A 15,283-nucleotide genomic window follows, 5' to 3' on the forward strand; every position below is an offset into this window, starting at 1 on the left:
CCCATTCTACTATATAACATTCATTGCATGAATTTGAAACTCAGGATAGAATATCTTTTACCTCATCATAATGAGAGTTTAGTTCATACAATAAAGAGTTGTTGAATAATTAATTGCATGAATTACACGAACACTTTTTAAGTTAACCCAAGAAATTCCTTTCACTTTCAATGTGTTATATCTTCCCCACACCTCCACCTCACCCCCCCTCAAAAAAAAAAAAAAAAAGAATTAAGAAGAACCAGGTTGCAGTATATAAAGTATTGAACTTTGAATCAGGAAAATCTAATTTCAAATTTGACTTGCTTTGTGGTCTATGTGCCTCAGTTTCCTTATCTGTGAAAAAAATGAGTAGTTATTCTGTTATTCCTTCTAGCTTAGGATCCAGCTTGGAATCTGTGATCCTAAGAACTTATTTAATAGTTGATCAGATTTTGACAATGTTAAATTTTTTTCATGACAATAGACATAAAAATATGATCAGAAAATTACTTTAATTATAAATAATTACCCATTTCACAATGAAGAATTTAACATATAAAACCAGTATGATGTATCATGCACACACAATTATAAAAGTTTTCATTCTGCAAAAATTTGATCACATTAAACAAAGGAAATAGAATAACTTTTAAAATGAGCAAACAAAGGTAAAAAGTAGGCTCTACTTGATTTCTATATATTTACCAAATAACTCAGCAAGTATTCTGACAACATTTTTCTTTCTCTATATATCAAATAGCAAAGAAAAAAAAAAAACATGAAGCAGAAACTCATTTGATTTATTTGTAGATTTTTCTCCCTAAAATTACTACACACAAAAATTAATTCCAATGCTAAATATAAACAAATAAAATAATTAATAAGAAAAACCTTTTTATTGTCTTACAACATAAGGCACGATTACCAGTAATTTGTATTTTAGACACAAATAAAGCGAGGTAAGGACTGCCTAAATAAGGCCTCTGTCTCTCAAAACACACCCACACATGCAAGGTAAAGTAGACATTCCTCGCCATTATCCAAAAGATTCCAGACAAAAGTACAAGTTCCTTTAATTTATATAGATCTTAGCAAAACAAATAAACAAACAAACAAACAAAAAAAAAAACCCTCAGCCAAAACGTAAATTAATCAATCACTCAGCAAGCATTTATTAAATATCTACTAAATGCCTAGGCAGGCACTACACTAGCCTCTAGCAATACAGATAAAAACACATGTCTCTGCCTTTAATGTAGTCTACATTCTAAAGGGAAAAATAACATGCACATACATATTTATGTATATATAGAATGCACACAAATACACACACACACACACACACACACACACACACATAAAACGCAGATACAAGCTAATCTTGTAGGGGAAAGCACTAAGCAGCAGCAGGGGACTAGGAAAGATCTCATGCAAAAGGTGGTCCTTTAAGTTAAGCACTGAAGGAAACCAAAGATTCCAAAGGGCAGAGACTAGGAAAGAGAGCATTTAAAGCATGGGAACAGCCATTGCATATGGGATGATAGACTCAATTTTCTCCCTCACTTAGTGATAGGCAAATGGCATTCTCTCTGTGGATGCAGAAATGAATGATTTAGCCTATGAATTTGGTCACGATATATCGCCACTTTAGATATCACTATCCAGCGACGAAATGAAATGACTGCCTCAACTTACCTCAACTAGACAAATTTGTTACTAGGCAAATATATTTTATATATTTTTTTAAGAAATTTATTATATATATGTATATATATTTATATATTTTAAAGAAAGATTTTGAAATACAAAATTGTATGCACAAGAATGTACTGACATCTCTTCTGTATGAGTGAAATTCCCAAAATATCTGACCTTCTCTCTGACCTTCTTTGAAAGATCTTCCAGATGGATATAATGAGCATTGTTCAAGAAAGTCATTTGATGTGTGGGAGCAGGAAGGGGGCATTTGAGTTCATGTAAGCATTAACACTTCAGTCTTAAATTGAGATAAATTGAGAGGAGTCTTTTCCTTAACTTATAATCTAATAAAAACAACCACAAAATCAACCTAAAAGATAATCATATAAATAATCAATAGACAACTTATATGAAGTATTATATATAAGGGTATACATACATACATAATATATACATTTGAAAAGGCACAGGTTTTAAAAAGTACACTTCTCAAGGAGGATCACTGTTCTTCATGTTGCTGATAACATGTTGAGAGACAACTCAGCATAGAATAAGATGGCTTGAATTAACATTGTATCTTCAAATGGCGAAATCTCTCCCAATTGAGGTTTCAAATAGGTTACTGCCAAACTGCCATGTATCATGGCCATCTGGAATATTATTAATGTTTAGGGATATGAATGCATTACAGGATACAGGCAGAGGCAGCTTGATTGTTGGAATTAATTATGAATGCTGTTTTAAAAAAATAAAATGGAAAGTTGAGCTTATTACAAGAATATTCAGTGGATTCCAGAGCAAAGTTAGATAGCTGCAAGAGGCACAGGCATAGTTGGCCTTTGGGATAGCTTCACTGAGTAAGTGGTAGGTTGAGAAATCACATACCTGAATTAAGCAATATACTTGTTTCATGGGCAAAAGATAGGATTTGGAATTCTGATCTAAATTATTCAATATGATACCGATTAAATCACCATTAACTAATCTTTCCCCATATTTCAGTAAGTATAGCCAATCCTTCCAAAGACATGATTAAATCCAACATACTATAGGCTATCTATAGCCCCATATTTTTAAACATGATATTCACAGACCATCAAAGGATCCATGAATTTGGATAAGAGAAAAATCTTCTCTTTGTTTTTGTTTTAACTTTGTTTTAACTAATCTCTAACTAAAATATAACATTCCCTTCAATTATGAATCTGGAAAGAATTTATTCTGATAAGTAATTCACAGATTTCACTATACTGTCAACAGACACAATAGGAGGAAAGAAAAGAAAAAATGAAAAATTCCATGCTAATCATTGGTCCAATGGGATAATTTGTGCTTGATTATGTTAAACATGTAGACTCCAGTAAAACAATTCAATGAACACAATTAAGTTTCTTTTGTTTTTCTTTTTTTGCAGTAAAAAGTATAACATTTAGTAAGCAGAAGTCTATAGAAACCAGTATGCCTGATATCCAATACAAATCTAAAAATTGATATCCATAATGATGGGATAGGGTAAGGAGTGCTAAAGATAGAATCACAGGACCTGAGTTTGTATCCCACTTAATGCCTGTGTTGCCTTGGGTAATTTCCTTAACTCCACTAAGTCTGAATTTCTTCATTTACAAATAAGGGGACTAGACTATATAACATCCAAATTCAAATTTTCTCATATGCTTTAGATTTAGCAGTTAGATTATACAGAAATTAGTCACGATTTCTTGTATGTTCATTTTGAGGTGAGGGTGATGTTAGCTATTAGAATACCACCTCTCATGGATTTCCCCAAAAATGGTTTGGAACATGACTATATGGTCCTATGTTTGGAGTTAAGGCAAAAGAATAATAAAGTGATTACCTGGAGGTAAAAAGGAGTAAAATTTAGCTAATCATAATGACTGGGACATAACAAATAATGAATCTTCTATTATATTTTATTTAAAAATATCTTTATTGCTGGATTAAAAGAATAAAGCATACCATATATCTTCATTTAGTTGGAAAACAAAATTATTACCAGAAAAAAATCTAACACTTACCTATTAACAAACAGATCTTTTTTTTCTATATCTGGGGGAACCGGATCTGAATGAAAAAAGGATTTGAACCACCAAGTTGATTCAGCTGCTTCCGGTAATGCTAGAAAAGTAAGCATAATCATGCTTAGTAACTGAAGTTCTGTAATGACAAACCAGAAAGGGGGAAATAATACCCATGAGTACCATGGTTAAATTAATTACCTTGATTGACTTTCTCTGTGTCTGTGAAGTTTAGAGGGTCAGAGCCAGAGAAAGAATTTACTGAAGATATACTGGATTCTGTGGAGGGAAAGATAATATTACTAACAATAAAATAATTATATTTACAGTGATGAAAATAATAATATACATAATATCTAGTCTAATTCCCTTCATTTTAGAGTGAGAAAACTGAGCTTGAGAGAGATTAATACATAGGTACTGAAGATGAGGCAGAATTTGAACACAGATCTTTTGCCTCTAAAGGCAGGACTTTCTCTACTGTATGATACTATATACATATATATGTATATATAAAATATATGTATATAATACAATGTGTATACTTTATATTTGTGTATTATGTTACATGTTGATTACTATATATGTTATTAAATATGTATACATTATATTTGGTCATTAATCAACTCACATATTGATCAATACATATGTTATACTTCTACATATTGATTCCAAATATAAGTTTGTGAACATATTTTCTAAGTACATTTCCCCATTATGAATATCCAAGATGTATGCAATATAAAAATCCAAGAAATATGCATATTATATAATCTAAGAATATTTGTTTTCTTCTAGTCCCTGTTTTAGTGAATTTTTCCTAATGCCTTATCACCAAATGGAATTGACCTTGAGTTTTTTAATATTTACCAACGTGATAGAAGAAATAGAAGTTTATGGATAAGCCAAAAAGACTGAGTATGGACCTGGTAAAAAGACTGAAGAATTAAGATAGGCTAGATAAGTTTAGCTTAGATAAGTTTAAAGAATCTCAGTACTAGATTGACTACAAAGTAATGAATTTTTGACTAAAACAACTTTCAAAGATCTTCAACTAGATCAGAGTGATTTGCTCAATAGATTCAATGTTCACATTACCTCATAGTTAACTGATGTACTATTTAATCCTGTCTTAACTGAGGCAGGACAACTAACTAAAAACAACTACTATAAAATCATTATTTAAAAAAAGGATTCTAATTCATGATTTGCTATGTTTTTTTCTCTTATCACGGATATAGACTGGCATTCTGTCTTGAATTGTGGCATATTATATTACAGACTTTATGTTCCTCACCCACCAAAGAAATGACAATTCTGTGGTTGTGATACAGACTTACTTCTATAATACTGATTTTGGGTCAGCAGGCAGCCAGCTATGGATACAGAAGCCATAGCTATACAAGAAATATAGTACAGTGCTATAAATAGCAACCTGTAAACCTGTAGCAAAAAGAAAAATTCAGAAAATAGATTGTTATTGTTTATCTTTTTAATGTAAATATGGATTTTAAGCCAATTAATAAATATCTAAAAGATAAATTAATAGAAAACAATGCAAAAATGGGTTTAACAAACAATTTTAAATGAAATCAAAATACCAAATTCAATCAGTAAGATTGTATTTCTTGGGAGTAGAAAGGAAGATGACTAATCCTAAACAAATTGTTGTTAATAATCCATCACACAATAGTAAAAGCACTAATCAGTCCCCAGTATAGTCTCTTACCTACTAATGTATTTTCTCCAGCTCCCAAGTTGCTCAGCAGTTTCTCCAGAATTTTCAGTATTTGAAAATAACTAAGTTAACTGCCCTTTGGAGATTGCACACAAGAGTGCTGACTGAGGCAGCTCTCCACCTGCCCTGTATGTGGGCTAGGGCTTTCCAGTTCTCATTATATTGGAGAGGCCTGGTTTAAAGTAACCTGAGCTGAGGGTGATTACAGGAAAGATGGCAATTAGCCAGCCAAAGGCATAGGACACAGCTTCTCCACCTGTTTTTCCTCCTCCACTCTGGGCAGATCATGCAAATGTGTTGCCATGCAAAATCTAAGCAGGATTGGGCAATGAAGGAAATGTCTCAGTGCTATTTTTGAATTCTCCTTCCTAAAGGTCAATCTCAGAAGACATGCTCACACTCAATGATGGTACATATAGGGTGAAGGGAATCCATGATCTCTTCCCTTATTTCCCAATAACCATTAAGAAATTTTCATTTTAAAAGTTGACATAGATACGACAGCATAGTAATTGAAGGCATATGCAAATCAAATTCAAACTGTATTCAATCATCATTAAAATAATATTCATGCATCTCTCCTAATTAGAGTAAATCCCATTTACTAATTGCCCTGCCATTCTGCAGACTAATTTACACTGTCAGTCAAGTTATATCTCCTCTGTATCATTTTATATGAGAACAAGAGTGGGCTGGGAATTAAGAGATAGGGTCCCAAAGAAAATATGTAGGAGGAAGTTAAATTGTCCTGAAAAAAAGACTGGAAAGGACAGTGAATTTATTAGTTCAAAATGCAGGTAATCTATGTGATCTACAAAGATTCATAGTATCTCCCTGGGTCTCAGTTTTCTCATCTGAAACACAAGGGTATTAGATCAATTTAGGAGTCTCCTACCTCTTTTGGTGTCATGGATTCTTCTTGTAGTGTGGTGAACATTATGAAAATCTCAGACCAATACTTTCAAATATATGACAGTTATGTTCAGTTTCAGTTAGAAATTAGTACATTTTTGTAAGTCTTTTTTAAATTAAATTTTATTTTTTAATACACATTGCTTTATGAATCATGTTAGGAGAGAAAAATCATAGCAAAAGGGAAAAAACCATGGGAGAGACAAAAAAAAAAAAAAAAAGAAAAAAGAAGTGAACAGAGCATGTGTTGATTTATATTCAGTCTCCTTAATTCTTTTTCTCGATGCAGATGGCATTTTCCATCCAAAGTCTATTAGGATTGCTTTGAAACACTGAACCACTGAATAGAACCAATTTTTTCATATTTGATCATTGCACATTCTTGATGGTATTGTGTACAATGTATTCCTGCTTCTGCTTGTTTCATTCAGCATCAGTTCATGTAAATCCAGGCCTTTCTAAAATCAACTTGTTCATCATTTTTTTAGGAAATAATAATATTCCATTATCTCCATATACCACAGCTTATTCAGTCATCTCCAACTGATGGCCATCTAGTCATTTTCAATTCTTTATTACCACAAAAAGAGAGGCTACAAACATTTTTGAACATGTGGAGTCTTTCCCCTCCTTTATGATTTCCTTGGGATACATACCTAGTAATAGCACTGCTAGGTCAAAGGGAAAGGACAGTTTGATGGCTCTTTTGGTCTGGATTCAGATTGCTCTCCAGAATGGTTGAATCATTTCACAGTGCCACCAACAAAGCATTACTGTCCCAATTTTGCCAGACCCCCTTCAACATTTAATATTATTTTTTTCCTGCCATCTTAGCCAATTTAGGATCTCAAACTTGTTTTAATAAATAGTGATTTAGAGCATTTTTTCATATGACCATAGATGGCTTTAATTTTGTCATTTGCAAATTGTCTATTCATAACTTTTGACCATTTATCAATTGGGGAGTAACTTGTATTCATACAAATTAGACCCAGTTTTTTTTATATATTTTTGAAATGAGACTTTTATCAGAAATATTGATTGTAAAAATTTTTCCCAGCTTTGTACTTCTCTTTTAATCTTGTTTCTCTTAGGTTTTTTAGTGCAAAAAAATTTAGTTTAATGTAATCAAAGTTGTCCATTTTACTTTTTATAACATTCGCTAGTTCTTCTTTGGTCACAAATTTCTTTCTTCTCCAAAGATCTGATAGTTAAATTATCTCTTGTTCTCCTAATTTGTTTATGTTGTCTTATATGCTCAAAACGTACCCATTTTGACCTTATTTTGGCATGAGATGTGTAGGTATCTGCTGAGTTTCTCACATATTATTTTCCAGTTTTCCCAGCAACTTTTGTCAAATATTGAATTTTTATTTTAGAAGCTGAAGCTTGGGAGTTTATCAAATACTAGATTGTTATAGCCTTGATTATTGTGTCATGTATATATAATATATTCCACTGTTCTACTACTCTGTTTCTTAGACAGTACCAAATGGTTTTGATGATTGCTACTTTGTAATACAGTTTTAGGTTTCGTATTGGTAAGTCACCAATTCCCTTGAAATTTTTGACCTTTTGTTCTTCCAGATGACTTTAGTTATTATTTGTCCTAAATTCTATAAAATAATGTTTTGGCAGTTTGATTGGTATGACACTGAACAAGTAGAGCAATTTAGGAAGAATTGTAATTTTTTTGTATTAGTTCAGCCTAGCCATGAACAATTGATATTTTTCCATCTGTCTAGATCTGATTCTTTGTGTGAGAAGTCTTTTGTAATTGTGTTCATATAGTTTTGGGGTTTGTCTTGGCAGGAAGACCCTCAAGTATTTTTTTCCTACAGTAATTTTAAATGGAATTTCTGTTTCTATCTCTTGTTGATGGACATTGTCAGAAATATATAGAAATGCTGTGGTTTTATTTTATATCCTGCAACTTTACTTAAAGCTGTGAATTGTTACTAATAGGTTTTTGAATGATTTTCTAGCATTCTCTAAGTACATCATCATATCATCCACAAAGAGTGATGTTTTATTTCCTGATTGCCAATCCTAATTCCTTTCATTTCTTTTTCCATTCTTATTGCTAATGCCAGCATTTTTAGTACAATGTTGAATAATAGTAGTGAAATGGGCATCCTTGTTTTGCCTCTGATGTTATTGAGATTACATCCAGCTTCTCTCCATTACAAATAATGTTTACTGTATATTTTAGATAAATATTGCTTTGTATTTTAAGGAAAGCTTCCTTTATACCTATGTTCTCTAGTCTTTTTAGGAGCAATGGGTGCTGTATTTTGTCAAAGACTTTTTTTTTTCTGCATCAGTTGAGCTTATCATATGTTTTCTGTTTGTTTTGTTATTGATATGGTTGCTTATGGTAATAGTTTTCCTAATATTGAACCATCCTGCATTCCTGGTATAAATCCCACTTGGTCATAGTATATTATTCTGCTGATAAATTGCTGTAATCTCTTTGCTAATATTTTATTTAAAATTTTACCATCACTATTCATTAGGAAGAATGCTTTGTAATTTAATTTCTCTGTTTTGGCTCATCCTGGTTTAGGTATTAGTACCATAGTTGTGTCATAGAAGGAATTTGGCAGGACTACTTTACCTATTTTTCCAAATAGTTTACATAGTATTGTAATTAATTGTTCTTTACATTTTTGGTAGAATTAACTTGTAAATCCATCTGAGCTGTCGATTTTTTTCTTAGGGAGTTCGTTAATGACTTGTTCAATTTCTTTTTCTAAAATGTGACTATTTAAGTAATGTAATTCCTCTTCTATTAATCTGGACAATTTATATTTTTGTAAATAGTCATCCATTTCAGTTAGATTGTCAGAATTGCTGCCCTACAGTTGGGCAAAATAGTTCCTAATTATTACTTTAATATTTTTTCATTGGAAGTAAGTTTATTCTTTTCATTTATGATGGTTATTTGATTTTTTCTTTTCTTTTTCTGATCAAATTAACCAAAAGTTTATCTCTTTTTTTGGTTTTCATAAAACCAATTTGCAATTTTATTTATTAGTTCAATTGTTCTCTTAGTTTCAATTATATTAATCTCTCCTTTGAGTTTCAGAATTTCTAACTTATTTGAGAATTTTTGATTTGTTCTTTTTCTAGCTTTTTTAGTTGCATGCCTAATTCCTTGATCTCCTCTTCCTTTATTTTATTCATGTAGCTATTCAGAGATATAAAATTTCTTCTAGAAACAACTTTGACTGCATCCCATAGGTTTGGGTATGTTGTCCATTATTGTCATTTTCTCGAATGAAATTATGGATTGTTTCTGTGATGTTGTTGTTTGACTCACTCATTTTTAAAATTAGATTAATTTAATTTCCAAGTGGTTTTTAGTCTATCTTTCCTTGGACCTTTATTGATTATAATTTTTATTGTATTGTGGTCTGAAAAGGAAGCATTTACTATTTCTGCCTTTCTACATTTGATTGTAAGGTTTTTATGCCTTAATACATGGTCAGTTTTTGTGTAGATGCCATATACTCCCAAGAAAACAATGTATTCTTTTCTGTCCTTAAATTTTCTCCAGAGATGTATCATATCTAGGTTTTCTAGGATCCTATTTACATCCTTAGTTTCTTTCTTATTTATTTTGTGGTTAGATTTGTCTGATTCTGAGAGGGAAAGGTTGGGGTCTCCCACTAGAATAGTTTTGTTGTCTATTTCTTCTTGTAACTGGCTTAAAATCTTCTCTAGGAATTTGCCTTCTCTATCACTTGGTACATACAATTAGTATCCTTAATATGTTATTATTGATGGTATGCTTTATCAAGATTTACTTTTCCTTCTTATCTCTTTTAATAATATCTATTTTTATTTTTTCTTTATCTAAGATCAGAACTGCAACCCTTGTTTTGTTTTTTTTTTAATTCAGATGAAACATAATAAATTCTGCTCCAGTCTTTTACTTTTATTCTATTTGTATCTCTCTGTTTCAAATATATTTCTTATACACAACATATTATAGGATTATATTTTTAAAATCTACTCTGTTCTTCCCTTTGATTTTATGGGAATGTTCATCCCATTCACATTCACAGTTATGATTACCAACTCTGTATTTCCTTCTAGTCTATTTTCACCCCAGTATATAGTTTTGTTCCCTCTACCCTGTCCTCAACAGTGTGGATTTTTTTTACCCACAGAACCCACTTCTTTATCTATTATCACCCCTCCCCCTTCTCTTACTAGTGTGTTTTTTATCTACCTCACCCACTACATTATCTCCCATCACCTCTCCCCCCTTCTCTTAATAGTGTTTTTTTTTAATTTGCTTCATTTACTACCTTATCTTCTATCAAGCCTTCCCCTTCTTTTAACATTTTCCTAGTGTTTCTGCCCTCCCTTCTATTTTGTCCCTCTCTTTTCTTTTCCTTTTTCTTCTCCTACTACTTTATAGGTTTAGATAAATTTCTATACTCAACTGAATGATTAAGTTATTCCCTCTTAGAGACAAAATTGATGAGATCATGGTTCAGATAATGCTCATCCCCCTCACTTTCCTCTCTCAATTATAATAATCTTTTTGCACCTCTTTTGGGAAAACTTATCTGTTTTCTGGAACTTTATCTACCACTGGGGCAGCCAGAGGGGAACATCACAAGGACTGAGAGTAGGGATGTGAATGGACTATGATGTGATGATATACAAAAAAAGAAAACAACGTTAGGGATAGGAAAAGGTATATACTGAAAAAAGAGGAAAGGGGAGATATAATGGGAAAATTAATTTTTTCTTTTGGTATTTCCCCATTTTTTTTACTTTTATGGTTAAGCACTGCTCCTGGGATAAAGGTAGCACTGTCCCAAGGTCCCTGTGAAACTCTGAGCCTGGGCTTTGAGCAGAGAGATTCCTTGTATTTGTAGGAGGTATTTTTGCCTGCTGTTTTCTGGAAACATCCTGGTTTCCCAAACTTTGCCTTCTGAACTGGAATTGGATGTTGACCTGCTCCTCTACTGAGCCAGTACTGAGGGTCTTAGTTGCTGATTTGCTTTGATTAAGACCTTCTCACCCCAGTGACATTGACCTTTCTTTTATTCTATCTTGAACTGGAAGAATGGTTGCCTTCCATCAGACTCTGCTCAGAGGCATGATTTCATGGGAAAGATGGAGCAGCTTTCTGACTTTATTCTGCCATCTTGGCTCCTTCCCTGGAAGTGTGTATTTATTAATCCTAAACCATGTACAAGGATTCTGAAAAGTCCTGAAAAAACCCACAGATTCCTTGGGGATGGGTGATTCCCAAGTTAAGAATCCCTGGATTAGGTGATTACTAACTTCCCATCTCATTTAAAATTCTGTGATCATCAATGGACTGCATTTTCATTTCTACAACATTATCAACTGTACTAAGTGTTTTCCCTAGGGTCTACTTATTTCCAGTACTTTATATATTGATGCAGAGTGTGAATTTCTTTCTCTTTGGGATCCATGGCCAATTGCAATCTGAATGTTGTGCCTTTTCCCCTTCAAACTCACAGTTAAGAGATAAGGGTTTTTCCTGTCCTTATTGCATGTTGGCACTGCTAACAATGATCACTTTGGAGTGTGTGTGTATATGTGTGTTTGTGTGTGTTTGAGTACATATGATTGCATGCCTAGAGGGGCTCAGTTTGAAGCTGAGAATACTGATATGCAGACAGCAGTTCTCTCCATACTGCACTTGGGTAGAGAGTGCCATTCAATTTGTAGGTTACTAATAGCAGGACAGAGTCATCATGGCATTCCTTAGCCTTGGGACTCAGGAAGAGTGAAAGCCAGTTTAAGGTATATGTGACAAGCTTTCTATCTACCAATTATTGAATCACTGCATAGCACTTTACATAAACTACAAATTTGATCCACACAGTAGCTTTATGGGTAAGTGCTATTATTATTTCCTTTCAACAAAGCTAAAACAAGTTAAGAGGCTTCTCAAGGTCCCAGAGATAGGAAGTGTTAAAAGCAGCATTTAGACTCAGATCTTTTTGATTAAAATGGAATTTTTAATATCTATTATACTACCTAGCTATTTTCCAGCAATCCACAATTCTACTGTAGCCATTTAGTGTCCACAACCCTAGTGTAGTCAGTGAGAAACTGGATCACTAGGACCAAAGCACTGCTTCCATCTATACTAGCAGTAATAGTAACACACAATTTTTTGTGGAGTCCCCACATGTGCTTAGAGCACAGTGGATAAAGTGGTAGGCTTGGAAGCAGCAAGACTCATCTTCCTGGGTCCTTAGACATATGCTAGCTGTGTGACTTTGGTGAAGTCACTTGACCTTGTTTTCCTCAATTTCCTCATTTGTAAAATAATCTAGGGAAAAATGGCAAATCACTATCATATCTTTACCAGGAAAATTCCAAATGAAGTTACAAAGAATCAGACATAACTCATGAACAATATATGTGATTGGCATAATATACTTTAAAAATACAAAATATACTTTCTGCACTCTATGGACTATTATTAGACTCTATTAGAGCTAGGACTCCATGAAAAGATCATGGAATCCAACAGCTTTGTTCAATGGATCAGAAAACTAAGGCTTAATGAGGTTAATAAGTGACTTGTTCAAAGTAAGTCAGAGCAAGGATTTGAACCTAGATCTTATCTCAAAATTCACTGCTATTTCTATCATACTGAATCATCATAATAACTTTTAAGAATAGGGCCCTTTAAAAGTTTTATAAATATTTTATTATAAATATAATATAAAGATTTTATAAATATTTTCTCTAAAGTAGCCTTGAATTAGATCATTTAAATATTATCATTCAACTTTACAGTGCAAGAACCTGAAATTACAGGATGTTATTGACTTCCCTATCCTATAGACCCAGAAAATGGAAGGGAAGGAACTAGAACCCAGATCATATCATTGTTGGAATTTGCCCTTGAGAGAAAAGCAATGTAAAGGAAGATAAAATATCATGAATATTAGAGGTAACATGGGATATTGGAAAATGTACTAATTTGGAGTCAGAGATCCTCATTATTCAATTTTAGATCCATTACTTCTCCTTATGTGGTTTTGAGTAAGACAGTCCCTCTCTCTAGGTCTCAATTTCTTCTTCTACAATTTATTTTTCCCTACTTTAACCTGTTTGTGGGGAAAATAGCACTAAGACAAATGTAGGAGCAACTATTTGGCTAAAAATAAAAGTGTAGCTGTCCAGACAGATGATCCCTTTATGGAATGTGGGATAATATAACAGCTGCTATTTTCATTGACTTTGGAATGAGGTGGTAAGCAGAAACTGGATCTCTGATATGTGGGGGCATGGAAAGTGACTGCTGGAAAAAGCACCATCAATTTTCCACATCCCTCAATGACCATGAACTCTCATTGGCACCTGATGAAATGCACCGTATGAGAAACTGTCTTCCTGGCTTCAACTTGTGAGTTCTAGCCTAATTTCAAACAAGAGTTATAAAATCCCTTACTATATTTAATAATAGAAAAATGAGCAATGAGGACTGATTCTAAATTTCCTTCAGAGAAGGAACTCCCAGGAAAGGAAATTCTGCTTCTTAATACAGACTGGCAATGTCTCTGGAAGTTATAGTCTTAGAGATCTCTCTAGGATAGTTAAAGGCTAAGTACTACTAATAATTAATAATATCAATAATGATGATGATGCTAACAAAGATAGATAATGTTTATATAGCATTTACTATGCCAGGCAACATACTAAAAGGCTTCAAATATTATCTCATTTCGATACTCATAACACTCCTAAGATGTAGGTGTTATCATTATTTCCATTTTATACATGGGAAAACTGAGGTCAAAAAAGGTTAAACAATTTGCCAGGATCATGCAGCCAGTAAGTGCTTGAGGCTAGATTTGAATTCTAGTCTCTCTGAATGATAAATCATAAATTGTACAGGCAATATGTGTCAGAAGTAGGATTAGAACCTATGCCTCTCTGGCTTTGAGCTAGTTATCTTTATTTTACAAATTTTTCTTTACTTTTGTAAATTAACAAATAAGCATTAATTTGTATTTATCAAACTTAAAGCTTGTGAGCATCCCAAAAATGTATGCTTCAAAATGAGACACTCTTTGTTTCACTGAGTAGTGAACTACAGTTTTCCAAAGACTATGAGAGAGAGCTAGAATGAGGTACTTTTTGATTTGTCTTTTGGCTATTAATAATACTAATGGGAAAAAGAAAAATTTAGAAGGTCAGGACCTTTGTTTGTTGTTTTTTAATTTGATATTGGGTTTCTAAACTCAATAGTAGCCAAGGTTTACTTCATGTTACTCCCCAGCATGCCTTCTATGTTCCAACAAAACATTCCTATTTACTGTCTATGCATGACATTATATCTCCCATCTTTATGCCTTTGCAGAGGCTTTTCCCCATTTGTAGAATGTTCTGCTTTCAGTTTTCTATATCTTAAAATGCCAAATTGTATCCAAAGATTAGTTTATATGTCATCTCCTATATGAGACCTTTTCTGATCCTTTTAATTGGTACTGATTGAATAATTTGAAATCTTTTTGAATATTCAGTGGTATGAGAATTACTTGGGACAAAATTAATTAAACATTGACATAAAATAAAATTTAAAACTCTGTCTTAAAAATGTTTAATATGGAATATGTGCTCATTCCAGGCAGCTAGATAACACAGCTGATAGAGCTGGAGTCAAGAAAACTCGAGTTCAAATCCGGTCTCAGATTCCTGTTAGCTGTCTGATTCAGGGCAAGTCATTTAATACCTCTCAGCTTTCTCAACTGCAAAATGGAGATAATAATAACACCTAGCTCACAAAGCTGTTGTGAAAATAAATGATATATCAATAAAGCACTTTGTAAAGTTAAACTGGTCTAAAATACTAATTGTTTTGGCTGGTGATTGACTGGTAGTGGTATTTTCACTCTTAGATCTA

At 32.8% G+C, this 15,283-nt stretch overlaps 1 protein-coding gene across 1 annotated transcript; it reads right to left on the reverse strand.

The window, feature by feature from the left end:
* Positions 1-475: 475 nt before the first annotated feature.
* Positions 476-5,583, reverse strand: PPDPFL (pancreatic progenitor cell differentiation and proliferation factor like). Its single transcript, XM_051970218.1, has 5 exons — positions 5,446-5,583; positions 5,057-5,159; positions 3,918-3,995; positions 3,717-3,816; positions 476-2,415 (listed from the first exon to the last, which is right to left on the reverse strand). Exons 2-5 carry the CDS (start codon positions 5,109-5,111, stop codon positions 2,403-2,405), a joined length of 246 nt encoding a protein of 81 aa, XP_051826178.1. The 5' UTR covers positions 5,112-5,159; positions 5,446-5,583; the 3' UTR covers positions 476-2,402.
* Between the last annotated feature and the right edge of the window lie 9,700 nt (positions 5,584-15,283).

This window comes from Antechinus flavipes, chromosome 1 (assembly GCF_016432865.1).
Source record: "Antechinus flavipes isolate AdamAnt ecotype Samford, QLD, Australia chromosome 1, AdamAnt_v2, whole genome shotgun sequence".
NCBI lineage: Eukaryota > Metazoa > Chordata > Mammalia > Dasyuromorphia > Dasyuridae > Antechinus > Antechinus flavipes.

Bases quoted from the DNA above. Each gene is read 5' to 3' on its own strand.
- PPDPFL (XM_051970218.1), bottom strand. From the start codon at position 5,111: ATGGCTTCTGTATCCATAGCTGGCTGCCTGCTGACCCAAAATCAGTAT. The intron at 3,996-5,056 runs GTAAGTCTGTAT...TTCCCTCCACAG, and splicing joins CCAAAATCAGTATTATAGAA to AATCCAGTATATCTTCAGTA. The intron at 3,817-3,917 runs GTAATTAATTTA...TTACTTTTCTAG, and splicing joins CACAGAGAAAGTCAATCAAG to CATTACCGGAAGCAGCTGAA.